The 21,905-nt window shown below is 38.2% G+C and overlaps 2 protein-coding genes across 2 annotated transcripts; one reads left to right on the top strand and one right to left on the bottom strand.

Annotated features, from left to right (window-relative positions):
* The first annotated feature begins 5,869 nt into the window (after positions 1-5,869).
* Positions 5,870-11,517, top strand: LOC116193178 (cytokinin riboside 5'-monophosphate phosphoribohydrolase LOG1-like). The gene is made up of 7 exons (XM_031521971.1): positions 5,870-6,199; positions 6,643-6,740; positions 9,798-9,828; positions 10,001-10,100; positions 10,187-10,257; positions 10,339-10,482; positions 10,941-11,517. The coding sequence occupies exons 1-7, from the start codon at positions 6,041-6,043 to the stop codon at positions 11,034-11,036; spliced, it is 699 nt and encodes a 232-aa protein (XP_031377831.1). The 5' UTR covers positions 5,870-6,040; the 3' UTR covers positions 11,037-11,517.
* A 2,491-nt stretch (positions 11,518-14,008) lies between these two features.
* LOC116192796 (protein disulfide-isomerase LQY1, chloroplastic) lies at positions 14,009-16,060 on the bottom strand. Its single transcript, XM_031521444.1, has 5 exons — positions 15,714-16,060; positions 15,516-15,599; positions 15,378-15,429; positions 14,417-14,573; positions 14,009-14,328 (listed from the first exon to the last, which is right to left on the bottom strand). Exons 1-5 carry the CDS (start codon positions 15,879-15,881, stop codon positions 14,307-14,309), a joined length of 483 nt encoding a protein of 160 aa, XP_031377304.1. The 5' UTR covers positions 15,882-16,060; the 3' UTR covers positions 14,009-14,306.
* Between the last annotated feature and the right edge of the window lie 5,845 nt (positions 16,061-21,905).

Here is a 21,905-nt window from a genome sequence, read left to right as displayed (position 1 = left end):
AGCACATCGGGGGTTTGTGTAATGACTTTGAAGACGCATTTGGTTATATTATAATGTATGAAATTTATTTAAAAAATACCAAAATTATAAATTAAAAAAAAAACATTATAGTTGTCTGTGACGTTGTTTAAACAGATAAAAGTGGTATTAATTAAATGGCCCCAATAATATTTTATTTCAAAATTAAATCGGCGAGGAAGTTTCGAGGAAGCAAGAGACTTGGACGACCTGTCTTGCCGTCGGAGAAGTTCTTAATTTGAATGCATAATATATATGTAAAACTTGCGAAAATTATGACTTACATGTCCGGAAGAAGAGAAATGACGAATTCATTGGATAAAATCAACTATCGTTGCCCTACCTATAATAATAATATGCATAAGTAGAAAATTACAAGGTTATATAATCATTTTATTATTGTTTTTTTTTCCGATTATAAGGAAGACCCATGAGCGTAATACAAAAATTAGAAGTGAAATAAAATAAAGTGACATATAAATTTCATTAAAGAAAATTGAGCTTTTAAATCGACGCATTATACTACCGCACCAAAACTCCTTTCTTCTCTTATTGTTAGATTTAGAGAGATCTCTGCAATTGATTCAGTTTTCAAATTATCAAAACTTTTGGAATAGTTCATTCATTTTGGAATCATTTGTTCTTCATTCCCTTTTTCCTCATATTTTTCACTTCATGAGCAAGAGTGCAAAAAATGGAAATTATGAGGTCCTTAAGTCCAGACCATTCGAGGGGCTCTCGGGATCATTGGATGGGAGGACAACTCCTTCGACTAAAGGTGCCCTCCATATAACTGTCTCGATCAGCCTCCTGGATGGTCAGCTAGTCCCGAGACCTTAGAGGCTCCCACGAGACATATATAGTAGATGAATCTTTGCAATACAAAAGGGGAGGGGAGAATGAAGATAGGAGGAGGAATTTTTTTTTTTATTAATCGGTAATGAGGATTCTTCATAAAATCGGTCTTCAGCTAGTCCCGAGACCTTAGAGGCTCCCACGAGACATATATAGTAGATGAATCTTTGCAATACAAAAGGGGAGGGGAGAATGAAGATAGGAGGAGGAATTTTTTTTTTTATTAATCGGTAATGAGGATTCTTCATAAAATCGGTCTTCTGCAAAAGGGACATTGGAAAAATACCTAAGCAGAAATTATAAGTGCGGGATATATTAATTGATTCGAAATACAGACTACAAAGGAAAATAAATGTGAAAGCCACATCGAGTAAAGACGAAACACTTGTAGCAAGTCTTTTTAAAACTAATAATCTCAATCGACTATCTTCATGTAACAATTCGCTATGGACCCCAGTAAAAATGGAAAAGAGGGATTCTTAATGCAGTCCATTAATCCATTGCAAATTTCTAACTCTGTTGAAGGAGATAGCATGGAGAGGAATTAATTCTTAAATCAGTGTCCGAGTGCATGGTCCCATCACAGAAACCCCACCTAAACAATTAGAGCAGAGTGGACCAACTCAACCTTAACTATGAACGTCCCAATTCAAACTAGTCGAGCCAATTATCGCTAGGCAATCTCAGTGGGTTGAAACCAGTAACTATGCCGGGGATCTGAGACCTGTTTAAAAACCACAAAAGTATATAGAATCTGGCACAAAAGCTTCTTGAAAAAGGTGGGGGATTCGATAGGAGGAGTAATTGGAAAGATCAAACATAGTGGAGAAACATGACAAGAATGATGATCCAAAAAAGTTGAACTGCAATGGTCAGTGGACACGTGCGATTACTTTGCATTTGACGTGGCTGCCTCCATTATAATTTTTTCTTTTCTTTTTAATGCTGTGGTGGTGTGGTCTGTGCCGTTCCTGTTCTTGTTCCTGTTTGGAGACAATGGGAAAACCATTGGAGCAGCTTAGAAATATCATTTCGATGATGCCCTCATTGGAGGAAAAGGGAGGGAACACATAAGCCGAAGCTGTTCATCGACAAGATGATGCATGTTCCGTTGGTAATGCGTGTCGGGTCCAAATTATCGAGATCGACACATGTCCTAGTCCGTACATGTGTCGATTTCCCGCCTCGCCCCCCCCCCCTTCCTTTTTTAATCATAACACTAAAATAAATTACATATATATCTGTAAATTCATAACTGATTGTGCATCTCATACGCAAATAATATCATGAAAACTATAAAGCACGAGTGTTGGTCTCTCCAACATGAGTACATATTATCGTCATACAATGTTCTGTAGTTGAGATGGTTCATGGGTGATCATTGATATGATCATCCAAAAACAGGGAAAAAGGAAAAGGGAAAATTCATGTTCTATGCATGTAAAGTTACCGTGTCACACATAAATCATGGATTTGATTTGATGAGAAAAAGCTTAGTGGATGTGGATGGTCAGAAAAGAGAGTTAATAAATTTCATGCATGGTAAAGCAGAATGTCAATTAATTAATTAATTCATTCATTCATTTACGTGGTAAAAAAAATTTATGAGTCTAATATAATAAAATAAAAATTCTAATAAATAATAAATAAGGGACACATGTAATCTCATCATAAGAATCAAATCTCCAATCTTTAGGTTATCAAGTTATCAAATGAAATGTTATTTTTCCTCTCAACAAATACATTTTTCGGAGCTCGAATTTTTACTCTCCTCGTTACGTAATTGAAACTATTTACCACTCAACCTAGATTTTATTGGTTGCATTATACCATATTTATCTGAGTAATTAGTTAATTGTGAGATTCATATTCGATTCTTTAAATGAGACTATTTATATTCATTTATTGTACTGTTACTTTTCTTTACTTAAATTTATGAGTTTTTTTTTAGTCGAAAAAAGAAGAGTAGACCACCGCTATCATCCTCCATTTATTCATTTGCAATCGTTTTTATTCCTGACATATTTTTACCATCAATTAGCCTCAAATGTTGGCATTCCATTTAACATTTATATCATTCCGTTAACTTTCGTGACGGAAAATTCATGGACGACATTATGTTTTCCAGAATATTTTCGTCACAGAATGGTATAAATGTTAATATAAATGTTAGACAGAATGCCAACGTTTGGGGCTAATTGATGGTAAAAATATGTCATATGTAAAAACGATTATTAATAAATAAGTGAATGACATAATGGTAGTCTATTCAAAAAAATAATTAAGTGAAAATTGAACCACGATTGTCGGAGAAAATCGGACATACGACAATCCAATTCCAGAATTCTCAGGGGTTCATGTGTAGCTAAAAGGACATAGGCGGCTGGATAGGCTTAGGGTTAGGTGTAATAAGCTTAGAGGCATTAGATTCCAATGGAACCAATAATGAAGTGGCCAAGCATAGCAAGCAAGCAAAATTCCCAATATAATGAGGACGTGGCCGCATCCAAAGACTTCCCTCAGCCAGTCAGATGTTCCTTCCGACGTTGTCCTAATTAATTAATTTATTTATCTGACGGAAAATTTTACAAAGAGTTCGAGGCGTTTGGTAACAGTCGGTTTCCTTCTATCTTGTCACACGGCAGTTTGCAGTTTGCAGTCTGCTAGCTTTGACTAATTGTGCCTATAAAAAGTAGTTTTATTATCTGAAAAATAAAATTAAAAATTCTTTCCATTTTGTAGGTAAGTAGGTCTTAGACGAAACCGCTGTAAACCTCATCCAATTTTTCATTGGATGGTGTTAACTTTTAAATCTTAAATAAATGCGTATAATATCCCATCAACACATACATACATAATTACCTATACGCATGTTCGTTGAAATGGGATAAATGTCGACTAATAATGAAAGTACGTCATCTCTGCATTTGTCAAGACTAACTTTCGGGTTATAAAACGTCCTTAACAAGGCATGATCACGATGAAATATATGATCCCGTAATGCTTGAACTGTAAGCTAATCTTTGGATAAGCCCTAATCAAATAGCTTGATCCTGAGAACTTTCGCTCCGTTTGATTTTACAATCATATTTTTAAATTTTTAACTCTACTCATTATAATAAAAATCAACAATATAATTATTATTTTTCTTTTTTTTTTTCAATTTTTTTAATCATTCAATTCAATTTTTAATATTAAATTCTCTCACCTATTTATTATTTTTTCACACTTTTTCTCGTAATTCAACAATACAATCTTTACAACCCAATTAAAATCAACTCTACTTAATTGTAAAACTAAACACACCGTAGTACCAACGAATAGGCAACGGTGCAATCAAGTTGAACCTTGGCCTGGTTCATGCACGATTCTAAACTCACTAAAGTTCGATCTAGAGGTGCAACTTTAAGGACAAGTCGACTCGACTACCCCTGTTAAACCTCTTTTGAGCCCATCTCAATTGAGTTCCAACTTCTATTAGATCCATATTACTTTTTTTTTATATTTTTTTATTTTTTTAACTAGTTACAAGAGAGATTTATAAATTCAATATAATAAAATAAAAATTTTAATACTTTATAATTTTACCATAAAAATTTGAATTTATAACATTGTAATTATTAACGAGAGAGAGAGAGAGTGTTGCGTCGTTGGGCTGTATCTCATTCTCTATATTGCTACTTCATGTGTGTATGTCAATATCCTGTATAATGGCATAACTTCTCTTCACGTCCAATCAACATCCGTTTCTCCCATTTAAAAATGAGAAAAGGAAATTGATTGAATTAATTATATATTACACAATTATATATTATGTGTGTGTGTATTTTCCCATGCAACTGGGGATGCCACGGTTGCCACCCAACCCCTTAAGTGGCTGAATTTAGCTTGGAGTACAGGTGTGGGTGATACCATCTCCATCAAAATTGGACCCATATCGTGGGTGATCCTTTCTGATTTGAGTTCCCTCCGAAGGTGGAATCACATCACAGACACGAAGATAAACAACTTATTAAAATAATAATTATAAATTATTCAATTATGAACACTTTAGATACAATTTTTTTCCACATAGATCATAATGAATTCTCCCTGTATATTATCCGGAAAAACTATATATACAATTTTCACGTGCCAGCCTGAAATTGAGGTTTCCACTTCCCATTAAGTAATAAACATTATTGGTAAATAAACAAAATATCGATGACGGATCGTGATCCTCAATGTAATAAACAAGAAACTAAAGGAGCCTAAATTAAGTCTGGATTATTAAGGTATGTTAGTTGGACATTAAATTAATTGTGAACTTTAATTTGTACGGGCTACTCGATATTTTAGCAACCTCTAATAAAATATCGATGACGGATTCTCTTATTGGATGCATCTCATTTTAATTATATACATACATAACATAGAGATATTCTTCGAACCGAAGTAATGTGATCGGTGACCCTACTTATTAGCTGTAAGAAACGCAACACAACTTACACGAAACTCGGGATAGGACGTCCATCTAGAGGTTATTAAATCCCAAAAAGTTATCGAACTTTACCCTCGGGATATTGATTCTTGCGTCTGATCTAGTACTGGTTCAGCTAGAGCATGTTTTAAAACTTCAGGATGCAAAGTGATTTTAAAATTGAAAGTGCGGGGTGCAGATCAGTACAATGAAAACTGCATGGTGCAAAGTATAAATATATGTCCAAAATATCGCGAGATGAAGGAGAGAAATGGAGTGGGTGTATAAAAGAGGGTGTAGAGCAGTATTGGCACGAGTCTTCACCTAATAATTAAGAGATTTTAAATTCGATATTCGTTGTGGGACTACCCTTGTTTCTCTTATTAGTTAATTACGATTTTTATTTTATTGTATTAAGCTTATAGACCTCCCTTGTAACCGAAAAAATAAGAGCGGATGTTGATGTGTCGGGTGATAATGGGATCGGGCCAATGTTTATATAACGTAGGGGCGCTTGCCCTGATGGGATGTACACCACATAAGACTCTGTGGGGGGACCAATAGCCATTACCAGGCAAAAAGGCCATTAGCAGCGATCAATACTCATTCCATTTCTCCCCTTACTTTTGGCCTTACCGCTCAATCTCTCTCTCTTGAAAAGAGAATATACCATTAGAAGCACATTCAAAGAGGTGGAGATTTCCTGATATGGAAAATAGCAACAACCAGACGTTCCAGCGGCTCCAGAGCCCAATGATGATCAGGTCATCACCGTCGAGGTTCCAGCGAGTGTGTGTCTTCTGCGGGAGCAGCCCCGGGAAGAACCCGAGCTACCAGATCGCTGCTATCCAACTCGGCAAGCAACTGGTATTCATATATCTTTTCATGCACGCTATCATTCATTTCTCTTGTCGTACAAATCAGTTATAATGGTTATAAATGACGTCGTTGTCGGATTTTCCTAACTCGTTACCGGCACAACGATCGTAATTCGAATCTAGGCCCTGCTGGTTGTATCTTCGGGGTCATATTGAATGCTCTAAGCATCCGATGTCGAAACCTCCGGAACCTGAGGGCAGAGTCCCCTGTTTCCAGTAACCATTGTTTGGTTAATCTTTGCTTGGAAAAAGGGCAAGAGTGATTAAACTAATGAGTGCGTGAAGATCGTGGCCACTATTAATTTACAGTACAACAATGATGATACGATCCACTATATAAATTAATAATATAATTCCGTAAATTCAAGAGTGATTTTTATATATTCGGTTGAATCGGACACGTCAGTGGCATTAAACAAAAACATTTTGCAGGTGGAGAGGAACATTGACTTGGTTTATGGCGGAGGAAGCATCGGTCTGATGGGTCTTGTATCTCAAGTTGTCTACGATGGGGGCCGTCACGTGTTAGGGTAACTCTCCATTCCCACCCTCCCTTCCCCTAAATAATTTGTTAGGATCGCTGGAGTAAGAACTAAGAAGGGTTATGAAGTAGTAGATTATGAAAGTTTTGTTGAAGAAATGGCAGAACAAAAATAGAACAAAATATTGTGGAAAGAGAGACTATTTTATTTGCAGCAAGATGAAGGCCTTTTATAAAGGCTTACAGTAACAAAAAGGCTTACAGTAACAAAAGACTAAATAACAAATCCCACTATTCCTTGTAACAAAGAAACAAATGTCCATTAATCCAAAAACTAGTAACAACAAACTGAAAAATAGGAATAACAAAACATGATTCAAATTAACCAACGATAACAAAGGCTTTGTAACAACGACCCAATAACAAAGACTTAGCAAACAACTAGACCACAACTAAAAACAAATTGTAACAAACTTATTCGAATTGTAACAGTAGCTGGTGTTGCAATTTAACACTCTCACTCAACACCAGCTTTTATCGTTTCCACCATGCCGAGTTGATGAGAGAAACTTTCAATCTTGTTGCCACTCAAGCCTTTTGTGAACGAGTTTGCAACTTGATCTTCTGTTTTAACATGCTGCAATCCAATATCTCCTTACATAAGTTTTTCCCTGATAAAGTGATAATGGACCTCTGCGTGAAAAACTAGATTTTCTGCCAAAACGCATAGTTGACAAGTTGTCACATTACACAAAGGAATGGGATTCTCCGTTGGCTAGTGCAATTCTTTCAAAAATTGCACAAGCCAAGCACTCTCTTGAGCTGCCATTGCTGCTGCTCGATATTCTATCTCTGTTGTCGAAAAAGACATAGTTGGTTGCCTTTTGCTGCACCAAGAAATTGCTTTGGACCCAAGAATAAAAACATACCCTGTAGTTGAGCGTCGGGTATCATGATCACCTGCATAATCAGTATCACAAAAACCAACCAGCTTGCAATCTCCACTTGTCTTGTACAGAATACCATAAAAGTGTGCTCTTCACATATCTCAAAATTTGCCGAATTGCTTCCAAATGACTTTTCTTTGGATTTTGCATATTCCAACTCATCACCCCAACTGCATAAGAAATGTCGGGTCTTGTCAAAGTTAAGTAGATTAAACTACCCACCAGTTATCGATACATGGTTGCATCTTTCATCTTTCCCTTCATGAGCACACATTTTAGCGTTTGTCTTCGTCGAGGTCGAAATTGACTTGCAGTTAAGCATTCCAAATTTCTTCAATAAACCTTTGGAATACTTTTGCTGATGGAGAAAGATCCCTTCTTGAGTACGATCAGCCTCTAGACCAATAAGTGGTTGAGGTGCCCAAGTTCTTTCATCTGAAAACGCACTGGGAAGTTCTCCTTTGTCTAGAGAATTTCTTCTTCACAATCTCCTATTATGTTTAAATAATCTACATATACCATAACAATAGCTAACCTCCCCCGAATCAGAAACTAGAATCCGCAGATGTCACCGAATAACCACTATGAGTAAAAAATTCAGCGATCTTACCATACCATGCCCTCGGTGCTTGCTTCAGATCGTACAATGCCTTTCAAAGCTTGCATATATATTTAGGATAATCTTGACTCTTAAAACCCATCGGCTGATTCATGTAGATTTCTCGATACGTCTCCCCATGTAAAAACGCATTCTTCACATCCATCTGCCACAAGTTCCAATCTTTGCTAGTACAAGTGCACGTAAAAACCGTATATTTGTAAGCTTCGCGACCATATTAAACGTTTTATCATAGTCTAGTCCATATTGTTGAGAGAACCCTCGAGCTACCAGACGAGTTTTGCGCCTCTCAATTGACCCATTTGTGCGACGCTTTAACTTATAAACCCATTTGTAGGAAATAGGCTTCGCATTTCTCGGCCTCGGTACAAGCTCTCAAGTCTGGTTTCGTTTTAATGCAGCAATTTCTTCTTCTGTGGCTTTCGTCCACTCCAGATTTTGCAAAGCTTCCTCAAGTGTCTCCGATTCTTTTGCACCTGCTTCTTCTACTATGGCAGCATTGGCATATCTAGGATTTTGCTTTCTAATTCTTCCCGATCTTCTGAGCAGAGCCGGTACTTCCTCATCACTAGGTTTACTTTCTTCGATTGATTACTGATAAACACCAGTGTGCCATGGACTCCGAGTTTCACCTTCATCATCTGCAACCTCAATTTCTTCTAACCTCAACTAAACTCGAGAATCTTGCAACTCATCTGAGTCCGGCAATACCTCCTTGTCTGATGACTACCACGGAGATGCTTCATCAAACGCCACATTTCGGGATGTGTAGCACTTCCCGATTGTAGGATCGTAGCACCTCCACCCTATTCTTTGACTGACATATCCTACAAAGATATACTTAACATCTTTCTTGTCCATCTTGCTGCGTAAATGATCAGTAGTAGACATCCAAATACTCGAAAATAACTAACTGTAGGTGTCATGCTCCATAATTACTCGAAAGGTGAAAGAAAAGATAACCTTTGTTGAGGAAGCCTGATGATTACAAAGGCTACCGTCTTCATTGCTTCAGCCCAAAATCACCTCAGAACATTTTTCGCATGCAACATACTTTGACAAATCTCTGCAAGGTGCATGTAGACCTGAAGATCACTCATCTTGCCAAGAGAAAATGCTCAGGAGGCCTAACTCTGATACCATAAATTGTTGAAGAAATGGCAAAACAAAAACAGAATAAATGTTGTGGAAAGAGAGACTATTTTATTTGCTGTAGATAAAGACCTTTTATAAAGGCTTACAGTGGCAAAAAACTGAATAACAAACTCCACTATCCCCTATAACAAAGGAACAAACATCCACTAACCCAAAAACTAGTAACAACAAATTGAAAAATAGGGATAACAAAACACATGACGCAAATTAACCAACGATAACAAAGACTCAGCAAACAGCTAGACCATGACTAAAAACAAGTTGTAACAAACTTATTCGAATTGAAATGGGAGATGGTGTTACAATTTAACAAGTTTATTACACAACTTAAATCTTTATGTTTCTCTCGATTATGAATATTTCAATGTCGTCACTTCTTTTGCAGAGTTATTCCCAAGACTCTTATGCCAAGAGAGGTAATTAACTTATCAAGTTGCATTTATATTTATCATTAGCTAGTTGTATCGTCATCAAGTTGAGTTTGAAATTATTTGCCATTAATTTTGGATTTCTCGACCACTTGAGAATAATTATAGAGTATTCTTTGGAATCTTTGTTTACGCGTTATTCGTTTTTCTTAACCTATAGCTCACGGGAGAGACGATCGGGGAAGTCAGAGCCGTCTCTGGCATGCACCAGAGGAAGGCCGAGATGTCACGTCAAGCTGATGCATTCATCGCCTTGCCCGGTACTATATTTTACGATTTGAACTTCTTCAATGAAGTGCATGCACAACGGTTGACTATATTACATAATGGTTGCATGTATATGTAGGGGGATACGGCACATTGGAAGAGCTCTTGGAGGTGATCACCTGGGCTCAGCTAGGAATTCACGACAAACCGGTAAATTCGGTACCCCTTGCTCCACAACGGCTTGGGATGATCGACCCGGTCAGAAGTATAAAACTGATTGATATGTTGCAGGTGGGATTGCTGAACGTGGACGGGTACTACAACTCGCTATTGACATTCATAGACAAGGCAGTGGATGAAGGGTTCGTAACACCAGCTGCTCGTCACATAATCGTGTCTGCCCCAACCGCTCATGAACTGCTCTCCAAGCTTGAGGTTGTACGGAATATTCCTTCCCTCCTAAATGTTTCTTAACTTACGTGAAGATTATTCTAATTTCTCCCTACCAAAAGGCAAAATTTTAATCTCAGATGCATGGTACACGTGCAAGTGGGCAATAATGTTTCCTAAGCCAATTAATAATTTTGGCCCAACTTGCTAAAACTTTATTCATAGTTAGTACAAAATAAAACAATAAATTATTCTAATAATTGTTGAAAACACTCCAATTTATTGGCTGAGACGATAATATGACGTACGTCCCACGTAGCATAGATCTTCAGTTTTGGTCATTTCGTCACCATATCAGTACCTTATATATATCTGGATATGTCAATTCATTATCCCAACATATTGATACATATAGTTTCTGACTAGTGGGGAATCGAACCGTTTTTTCTTCATGTTGTGCCCGAGACTGATCCGTGATCGATGTTCATCTCTTGTATGTGCAGGAGTATGTTCCCAAGCACTCGGGAGTGGCATCTAAGCTCAGCTGGGAGATGGGGCAGCAACTGGGGCACAGTACAATATCGGATATTGCACGTTGAGCCAGTCACAGGGACATTGATGCTGATGCAGCTATAGGCTTGCTAGCCAGCATTACTTAACAGCCGTTTGATCTAGATCAGACATCTCTCAACAGTCAACAGTACATCATCCGTAGACGGCGGGCCCCGCCCCCTCGCAGTTCCTCTTGCAACTAAAGCTGTGGATAAATTAATTGTCGTAATCAATTAATTAGTGTGAAATTCTTTTTTTTTCTATTTAATTTTTTGGTGGGGGTAGGAAATTAGAGTCTGACTTGTATTCTATTTCTTTAGGGCCCAAAATGAAATTGGAAATTTGTGTATATTCTGAGAAAAATGTCACCATCAATTTTCTTTTTCCTCTTTGTTGTTATTATTATAAAATGACGAGCAGTTTGTTACCCATTGCTTTCATTCTATAGGGATTGACGGGTGTATGGAGAAAGACATTTCCGTACATAGGTTAAAAAAATGTCTATGTATAAATGTATATGTCGTGGTATGTCGATCCTAAGCTTAAGTAATTTGTCTTCAATTACCCAAAAAGAAAAAAAAAATTGTCTTCCTCCTCTATTCGATTGCTCGTCACAAGTTCCTCAATCTTTTGACTGAAGATCAGTTGCTTTATCCAAACCCTAAAAAAGAAAAAAGAAAAAAAAAACCATACTTCCTCGTAAACATTTATCTCACCGGTTATAACTTGTCATATCGACTATTTATTAAACTAAAAACATGCTAACTGCATGGACCATGTTGCTGATTACATAGTGGAGCATAGAAGATGATCTCTGAAGAATCTGCAGTCTTTGTTTTTTTCTTCCGTAAAATTTTTGTGGGAAGATGAAATAATTTCTGACAAGGAAGAAGGTGGCTCATCTCAGCTTTGCTGTTGCTGATTTTGCCTCTTGGGAAGAGACCTCCATTATTGTATAATAATAGTAAGGGCAAGCAAACAGAAATGAGTGCTTCAATTATTGGTGGGTACAATGGACACCAGTCCTTGGCCGTACCCTTCCAACTGGCCGCATAACAGAGAAGAGAAGAGATGACCCTTCCTTCTTGTGGCAAATTAGCCCATTTGTCACGCCCAATAGCCATAACTTCATCCATGATCGATCCATTTACGGTCATTTTCATATTTATTTTTGTACGTTCAAGTACACGAAAAATTATTTGTAGATGACGTTTTTCAGCTCTGGAGAATGACGCAATACCTTTTCATCTATCAGAATAGTATTAGAAGTCTCATTGATGAGTATAAAATCTTGGATCTGTTCATTTCATGTTGCGAGCAAATATGCTATGCTAAAGGCCCATGCATCTATCTTCCTATATAGTAACTAACCAAATAGATGAATAAAGTGGATAAATTTGGGTGATTTAACATTTGTTTTCTTTAATTAAGGAAGATCAAGTTTTTAATGGAGAATATTCATGCAAGGGTATTTTACTCTTTAGTAGGCTGTAAAAAACTAATGGAATAGATATGCAGAAAAGCAACGGTGGGAGCAATCGGTTAAGTCCTCCTCGGGTCTATATCTCATGTCGCTCTCCCTTTTGAAGTTTTTGGTCTAAGACACTTTTCCCATGTCTTGTATCTATAGCTGACAATGAAAGATGGAAACTAACATGTATCATGTCATGCATGTAGTAATCTGTATTAGCTAAGATTTGCAAGAAGCTAGGAAATGGTACTAGATTAATTAATAGAAGACTATGAGTTTGGTTCGCCAGGCCCCATTCGTTTGCCGTGTCTTTTCGCTAATTGTAGTCATATGTATATTCAGTTCAAATCCAATTAATGGACCTTTATCCTTACAAATTGGAACTCTAAGATGTGAGATGATGTAACACGCGATATGTCGTCATCCATCAAACATCTCTGTAGGGCTAATAAATTTCAAACGTTATGCATTGAGATAACTGTTTATATGGACCTAGATTTACACTGACCGATTCTATCTATGGAGATTGTGGTTAACTGATCATAGTGGGCTGCCACTATGCGGTTAGCGGATAAGGTTGCTGTTCGCGGGTAATCCAATAAGATAAGATAAAAGGTTGTGCATGTGTATGACTGTTACTCCCGCATCTAACGACCTGATCAACGTATGGTGGATAGAGAGCCGTTGAATTTCCTCGAGTACATAGAGGACAACTTCATGTTGTTATCAATGGAGAGTGACAACTCACAAAAGTGGGGGAAGGTTCCACCTGAGCTGGCATGGCTCGTGGACTTGTTCTTCACTGAAGAAGATGGACAAACCATTTTCCCTCTTATGGATAAGCATAAACCTTATCGTTTGTCTTGTGGGATCACGTCATAAATGTACTTCCTTCTACTATGAATACGAGGACGACCTTTATTTCTCTTTTGCCTTCCTCCACCTGTGATTACCTGCTTTCGTTTTGACCATCACATACTTTCGATATGCATTGCTGTGTAGGAGGAAAACGTCGGGAGTTTACGTTACCGTCAGCCATGAGCTTCATCACTTTGCTTTTTTCCTTGTACCAGCAGATGCTATCGGACACATTGAAGAGTCATTTTTTGCTTTCGATCCTTGACCATGTACCAACAGATGCTGTCGGACTCGTGCAAGTGTCTTTTTTTTTGCTTTCGAGCCTTGACCAAGCTGGAAGAGTTATCAATAATGGAAACAGATTGAAAAACTTATTATCCTGTCTTAATGACTAGGATCGACAGAGCGGAAGTGACATTGTAGTTTCTTATATGGTTGCAGTGCAGAAAACTCTTCTTTCTTGCATGGGTTTTATTTGAAACGTGAAAGGTGATTTGGGCCTTGGAAATCCATGTCTCAGTCGCGAAGAGGTTGGCCCATTAGATGCTCTTCGCTCTCAGCAAATCTGCTGGGCAATCCCCCAAAACTCCGGTAGAAGAAGTTTTTCAAATCAAGTGGCTCATGAAGTTTATCCAAATTTACCATTAGTTTTGAGTTGCTAGTACTTCAAGTGTCAAGGAGAACATAATGGAATTGGAACCTTAAACTCCTCAACACTTTCTGATGTCACCGAGTGTCAAAGAAGTGTATACCAGTGAAATACATCAGGTGTTTACTGTCACGTGTAACAGGTCTCAAGAATTTGATGAACACAAGAACGGAGAAAGAAGACTAGTTTTATCAATCAGATTATAGTGAAATCAGATATGAGGTACAAGAAACTGTCCGCTTGAACAAAACCAAAGAACGATGCCCGTAAGGAGAACAGAAGCAGCCGTAGCTCTTGAGCTTTATCCTCTTGAATGTAGAGTTTACGTAGCCTCCTCATTCAGTCATCATCTTTGAATTCTCTGTCAAAAGAAAAGGATTGAATCAGAATTCCAACCTTCAAGTTTATGTTCTTCCATGGATCAGAATCTGCAGAGAATAGAATGTCACCTGCGGTCCAGATATCGAGGCTGAATTCCGGATCCTTGGCAAGTTGTGCATGTCAGAGACCCAACACCATCGCAGTTGATGCACCGAGAGACCTCCTTCTCGTCCCCTCCGAGCTCTACTGCCACAGTTCCCGTTCCCATGCAAAACCTGCATCTTTCTGGAGAACAATCAAAAGATTATCAGAGAGCTAAATTTTGTGAAGTAAAACCTTTGGTACTATATAAAGTTCATGTTGAAACTTGAAAACACAAAAAAACTAAGCACCTCTCTATGGCTACCATACTTAAGTTAGCTGTTTACGGATTATATGTTGATAAATTTTGGGTTCCACCCCGCCATGTTGCTCAGGTGGCAGACATGTAAGTCTCCAGTTCAATGTTCCGTCAACCGCAAATATGGATGTCGATATGGTTGATCTCATATCAAAAGAAATTCAGGAGATAGGGAGCAAAGCAAAATAGACCTGTTCATGCAACATTGGCATATACAGCTAAATTTATATCAAACTATTGTACAACACAAGAAAGACGGACGCTCGTATCTCCAATGCTTGTCTCAAATCAAAGGAAAGCTGACTCTAGCCAGACAAGATCACTCAGCTTGATCAACTTGGCCCGTTGCTTCTACTCAAATGATTCTAATATATTTTATTGATTTGTGCTTGATATACAGCGGCATTGCACTTGACACAAACTTATGCACTTGAGACAACCTTAAAGTATTTGGTGAATTGGTCTTGCTAAGTAAGGAGACAATTACTCAACCAGAAACCCCAGTTCAGCACAAAATTGATCCACTTCTTACTACGAACAAGAGATTTCAGCTATTTACCACTAATACACAGGTATGCCAGAAAGGCATTCCTATTCAAATCTATGTATGAAATCGATCAGCGTGCATTATTAACTGTACCGACTCTGATCAGATATATGCTAAAGGGCTATGAAGGTTGTTTGCTTACGTGCCCCGGATCCATTGCAGGGAAAGCAAGGCTGCGTGTTGTCTCGCTTGGCCTATAATCCAAACACATAACACATTAGCCCCAAGATCACAGCACCACAGAAGTACAGAAAGAACCCACAATTCGAAACCGACTCACAGCATTGTCGATTTGGGTCTCGTAGAAGATGGGAATGCCTATGCCCACTGCAACACTCACAAGCCCGACCGATATCGCCACAACCTTCAATACAAAAGTTGCATATAAATCCCACATTACAAGCTATACCGAATCATATTGAAGAATGAAAGAAACTGAACGGACAACGTAGCGCAAATTCTGGGAATGTTAGTATACCGTGTTCTGGTCGAGCTCGGCTCTGAGGCGGGGATAAGACGCGGGACACCGTTGATTTCTCGAGGGTTTACGGGAAACAGAGGAGGCGGAAGCAGAGGAGGAGGAGAACTTGAGGGGGTAGCCGATGAAGGGCGAGCGGAGGCGCGAGAGCGAAGGGGCCGTTGACATGGTTATATCAACTGTTGGCTAACTTCTTCTTCTCCGGTGGGTCGGTCGGTCGGAGTGGAGCTCTGAGAGGGACGGCATTTGAGCTTCAAAGCTCTCAGCGCCAGAGGAGCTTTGAGAGAGACAGACGGACGGACAGAGCTGTCACTGAGCCACGGAGAGCCACTACTTCGGATTGGGATATGTGGGGCCGTTTCCGACGGTTGGAAGCTCGTCCATCACAAATCGCCGTCGGGCACGCACGCTGGGCTTACTGTTGGGCCTTGGAGCTGTTAAGCGGGCTCGACAAGTTTTATGCGCGGACCGCGCTCGCTCTTCTGGGCTTCGTGGGAAGTTTTTAAAAGCGATGTTCTCTCGCCAAGCTCAAGAGTAAAAATGAAATTGGAATCGAACCGATGCCTTCGATCCATATACGGATACGTCCTTTCTAGGAGGAATTCTTCGTTCTTGTAAGTTGAAACGTATACGTTCGCGTACCGTCTTAAGAGTTGATCGGGCTCCTTCACAAAAGCACTTGGGCCAAAATGTACGCTCGCTTTATATAAAAGGTGCAGCGGGCCGAAGGTCGCCAGCCCAATCATAAAAAATAAAGGGAAATGAAGTGGTCTATAACAGCGACGTATTTACCCAGCAAAAAGAAAGTGTCTAGTTAAAGTGTGCAATAATTAAAGTACCCCAGCAATCTTGGACTCCTGTGAAAAAGCAGCCCTGCAAAAGTCAAACCACAATCGATGCCGATGCCCTCCGACATTTCCGTTGTCATGGTTGATCGTATCGAGTATAAATACTTATAGATCGCAAAACTGTTAAATCAAAATGGTAGTGTTGCGAGAGGTCATTACAGTCGCAGGAACACTGACTAATTTGTATGGTCATTGATCGTGCCCAAAGCATCGGACGAATGGTCTACAGCCATCGTTCGCTCTATTACAAAGATATATGCTAAGCCGATACCGGAAAAAAGGCGATTTAATTGAGTTCTATGGAGTAAAAGAACAGCAGATGGGGGGGCAAAGAAAGGGGAAAAAAAATGGGGGGATTTTGAAATGAAAGTGACAAGGCAACTAACAGAAATAATTAACACATGAGGGAGGGATGCCCATTGCCCCACCCTATATCAATCCCTTCCCCCACAAAGCCCTCCAGGCTTCTGGTTGAAATGTGAACTATCATATTGGTATGGGGTCATCGGATGCTTCCTTCTTCCCCCACCCCCCCATAAAAGCAAAATAATGAAGATGTGCCTCTCAAAACTTTGGTCTCAAGTTAATGCAGCCCCCCTTCCTCCCGTTGGTTCGTTGGATTCCAATTCAATCACTCATCCACGCCGATCTTTTGTATATTGTGAGAGGACTACATCGACCAGTCAGTTCGACCATTGCCCTGATAGTTGTCATTGCATTCGCATGAATTACTTCAGATCACTAGTGGTCATTCTTTATTTAAAATATATTTTTGAACCAGTATATACGTGCTTAGTGCTTCTGACCATGAGGGAAAGCAATTTAATCTCGGTAATATACGATGTCTTGACCATTTATCTATAATGGGTTTACTATCATCATCTAGACCTATATATATGAGTTGCAACAAGTGAAGTGTTTTGTCATGGATTTCTTCGTAAGTATGATGATCCTAAAAGTAATAAATTAATCCCATCTACCGCCCGGTGCAGCGGAAAAGTTCTCATCATATGCCCCCAGCGCCCCCCCCACCCCGGGTAGAATCCTTAAAAACTATCGGGTTGCTATATTATCGAACCCTTCTTGTTCTTAATTTTGTTCAATATTTTTCTTTCCTTTCTTAATTATGATCTAAACATCTTATACGTGCCCACTATTTCTTTTTCTTTTTAAAATTTTTATTTCTGCATGTCACAGAGAGACAAGAAAGACCCATGTCTAATCATCAAGGGGGCAAAAAAGACCCATGTCCCCAAGGGGAAAAAAAAAAAAAACCAACTTTCTTTTTGTAGCCTTTGAACTTTGAAGAAGCCTTATCTGTATAGTGTCGATGTCTAAACTTGTTCTTTACCATTCCTAGCTACCCCAACTTTGGCTAATTCATTGAACAAATATGAACTACCCCAAGTCTACAGCCGATTTAATTCTTTTAAATTGCCAGTAGAAAACATAGGAAATCTTAAATGATGTTGTCTACGTCAATTTATAAGAATTAACTGCGAACTAAACAAATTTTATGTCTTGTATATTATTCAAAAGATGGTAATTATTATAACTACTCGACTCACCGAATCTATTGGACTTAGATGTAATGTTGTTTGAATTTGTTTCATAAAACATATTTATAATATTATCGAAGCTGCACCAGTCATATATATGCTCCAAAGTGGTTGAACCAATGATCTTATCTTCTTATAGCAATATTGAAAATGTAAATGGCAGTGATCTCTGTTGCTCCTTATTTTAGAAACAAAATAGGTTGTGCAAGGTATCCAACAATTGGCACATGTTTGTGCTCATTTCAGAAAAGGTTTACATTCGGTGCATATGTCACGTCATACAACAAATAGAAGATATTTAATACTTTATAATCATCATTATCCACGTGATTATGCACCGATTAGGTGATCCAATACTGATTTCTATTGAACTGCCACGTGATACAATGTAGATATGAGATAACTTTTTGAAGAGTTGACGGACGTCGTGTGCGAGTTTAAGAGGGATTTATCGCTCAGTTTTTTTTTTTGAAACCTGAGTTTGATGAGGAAATGATTACAACATTTGAATGATGTACATATTAAATAAAAAATTCGCCACATTTATTAAATTATGTCAGACTTTGGATGTTGAGAGTAAGGTTGTTGGGACCAACTAGTTATATACAGTTGAACATAACAAAGAAATGGAACTTAATTATCTAAAGATGGTAACTGAAAAAGATAATCCGAAGGAAATGCAAAAAGGCTTTACATATTTGTCTATTGCAATTAAAAGAGTTTGAAAGGGTACTTCAGAAGACATGGAATCTATAATTTGTACATTATTTATGCATTAAATTCATTAACATAAATAAGTAATTTTATTTTTTATAAAATAATTCAATTTCTACATAAATTATTTTCTAGATTAATTCATTTGAAAATAATTAACTAAATGTATCAATATAATTAGTTAATCAATTCTTATTTTATTATCTTTTAAAGAGAAGTTGCATTTGTGTTTTTTGCTCTTGTTTATATTATAGCAATTTAAATATAGGAAAAATAACACTTGAGCTCCTATATGTTTGTCAATTTTTGATATCGAGTCCTAAATGTTTCAATTTGGAACATCAAGTCCTAAAAAATTTGAAAAAGTGCCACTTTTGGTCCTTTCCGTTACCCCCATTAACAGAATTCCAGCAAGGCAAACGGCCTTCCACGTGGCGCTTCATGAGTGGTCACGAGTTGGTTTGAGTCCGGATGTCAGGGGCAGAATCGGGTTCAGGTCCGGGTGTCTCCTTCTTCACCCGACTCCCTCCCCATGCGGCTCGAAACCCTAGCGCCGCCCTTGTAACCGCCAATCACGGGCACCGTAGCACCTCGATCAGCCCCGCCTGAGCCTCGATCATCGAACTCCTCCCGGTCGGATCTGGGTTTGCCTCATTTCTTTGGTTAACCTTTGTACTGCGCCAAAGGCTCTTCAACCTTCATTTCTGGGTTGAGTTCGAGTTCTGGGTTGAATCACTGGAGGAGGTCACAGTCACAGAGGGCCGAATCCGGCCATTGTACCTCGGAGTACAATTACAGAGGTAACAAAGAACTTATTAACCTAATCACAGAGATCTTCATTTCTTCTCATCCTCGGGGACAATTACAGATGAACATTATGTTCTAAGATTACCCTAAGATTACAAATCGATTATTTATTCATGGTTTATGGAAAACCCTAAGATTGCAGATCGATTTTTTGTTCATGGTTTCCAGAAAATCCTAAGATTGCAGATCAATTGTTTGTTCATAGTTTTGAGAAAACCCTAAGATTGCGGTGAGGAACGATGAAGAGCTGAGCAAGCTCTTGGGCTCTGTGACCATCGCCAACAGAGGAGTCTTGCCTAACATCCACCAGACTCGCTTGCCCAAGAAGACGAAGGGTGGTGTGAGGAAAGGCTTGAAGAAGGACGGCCCTGATGCCATTGTTGCAAGGGCAGCGGTTGCAGGGGATGGAGTCGGGTGAAGAAGGAGACACTCGGCCCGACAACCAGATTCTGCCCCTGACATCCGGACTCGAACCAACCTGTGACCACTCATGAAGCGCCATGTGGAAGGCCGTTTGCCTTGCTGGAATTCCCTTAACGAGGGTAACGGAAAGGACCAAAAGTGACACTTTTTCAAATCTTTTAGGATTTGATATTCCAAACTGACACATTTAGGACTCGATGTCAAAAATTGACAAACATATAGAACCTCAAGTGTCATTTTCCCTTTAAATATATAATCATATTTATATATAACATTTATAATATATATATATATGTGTGTGTGTGGGGATTATCATTTATTTTATTTTGTCTTTATCATTATAGACAAATTGCAACATTAATAATTTTTTAAATATTACAAATAAGGCGTGATTGGAATAATAATTGCAATTTTAATTATAATATTCAGTAGGTATTTTTAAATTTTTAGAAGTTACATATATATAAATATTTTTGTATGGTAACCTTGATTGAAAGAGATTCATTTTAGAAGAGTTTGTTTCATAAAAAATAATTAAAATAAAGCTAAACAAACATGTTTGATTATAAATTGAAAAATACTGTCCTATTCATTGGATGCGTTACTTGGTAAGAAAACTTCAAGTAATTTTGTCATAATTGTGTTTTCCATATATTAATTTTTTAACTTGATTTGATACTTTTTTTTTGTTAAAGATACTAAAAATGAACTTATTACAATGATTTTTTAAAAATATATTAGTACAAATATGAATAGAATAAATATGTGAAAATCTCGTGCATCACACGGGTAGTAGGCTAGTTATAATGTGTTCGAGGCTAAAAATTTTGGACCTTTATTATTAAATTGCACAACACAAGAGATTTATTCATATGCACAGGAGGTCTGCTGGGGGTCGGCCTAGAAATAGATAAGGAAACATAGGAAATTATAGGTATGATAATCGAATTAAAATTATAATATCAAGATACAAGAGAGTGTCACCTGTACAAGATATTGATTTTATAAGATTGAAATTTATACATGTATTTAAAAAGATATTTGGACTTATAGAATGTATTATAAGATGTCCTTTTAAGAGAAATTCTTAAATGTTTTCACTTCATAATGACGCTATAAATATTATATAATGATTCTTTACTCATTTATGTCGATTCATATATTTTCTCACGCCGAATAACAAGGCATGATTACCAAAAATTTTACGAACTCTCTTTTTCTTCGATTACAAAGGAAATCCATACATCAAGTATAATGATAAATAAAGGGAGGCATGTACGACTGTACACAAAAACCTCATGATAATCAAATTTATAATCGCATGATTGATAGGCAAGAGTCGTGTACCACTATACTAATCCACGAAAAACCTCATTCGTTTTAGAAGCGATTGTTACTACCAACCGGTGATTAGAACCCACCAGAAGCCCACTTTACGAAAGTGACCCTACCTTATTAGCTGTTAAGCCATCAAACTCACTGTAACTGCAGGGGTATTAAAGTAAACACAGGGTCTGGAGGTCGCACCCTCTTCTTATGGTGAATTGACGACGGGGACTTTTCAATTCTTATTGGGTCGAGAGCCGGCCGATGCTCTCCGGTAATAGTCAGCTATCCACATAGATTGCTCAGGTCACCCGTACGGAGACTTTCGAACACTACTTCAGGTAATATCAACCGTCTGATGAGATGACGATTCGCTAATCGTACGGCCAGTGTCACAGGACGCACGATCGTATGTGAAGTATTTATGCACCGGAACTCCCCACTCCCACCGGAGGAGCGCTTTCGGGCCCACGCAAGCAAATCCAGAGCCCATTTTATTCATGCCTCTCTCCCCC

This window comes from Punica granatum, chromosome 1 (genome assembly GCF_007655135.1).
Source record: "Punica granatum isolate Tunisia-2019 chromosome 1, ASM765513v2, whole genome shotgun sequence".
NCBI lineage: Eukaryota > Viridiplantae > Streptophyta > Magnoliopsida > Myrtales > Lythraceae > Punica > Punica granatum.
This window is presented reverse-complemented; position numbering and strand designations above follow the sequence as displayed.

What these genes read in the sequence shown, in the direction of transcription:
- LOC116193178 (XM_031521971.1), top strand. Translation starts at nt 6,041, where the DNA reads ATGGAAAATAGCAACAACCAGACGTTCCAGCGGCTCCAGAGCCCAATG. An exon ending in GGGGGCCGTCACGTGTTAGG is followed by an intron (nt 6,741 to 9,797) that starts GTAACTCTCCAT and finishes CTTCTTTTGCAG; the next exon opens with AGTTATTCCCAAGACTCTTA. An exon ending in AGACTCTTATGCCAAGAGAG is followed by an intron (nt 9,829 to 10,000) that starts GTAATTAACTTA and finishes CTTAACCTATAG; the next exon opens with CTCACGGGAGAGACGATCGG.
- LOC116192796 (XM_031521444.1), bottom strand. Translation starts at nt 15,881, where the DNA reads ATGTCAACGGCCCCTTCGCTCTCGCGCCTCCGCTCGCCCTTCATCGGC. An exon ending in AGACCCAAATCGACAATGCT is followed by an intron (nt 15,430 to 15,515) that starts GTGAGTCGGTTT and finishes TTTGGATTATAG; the next exon opens with GCCAAGCGAGACAACACGCA. An exon ending in CTGCAATGGATCCGGGGCAC is followed by an intron (nt 14,574 to 15,377) that starts GTAAGCAAACAA and finishes ATTGTTCTCCAG; the next exon opens with AAAGATGCAGGTTTTGCATG.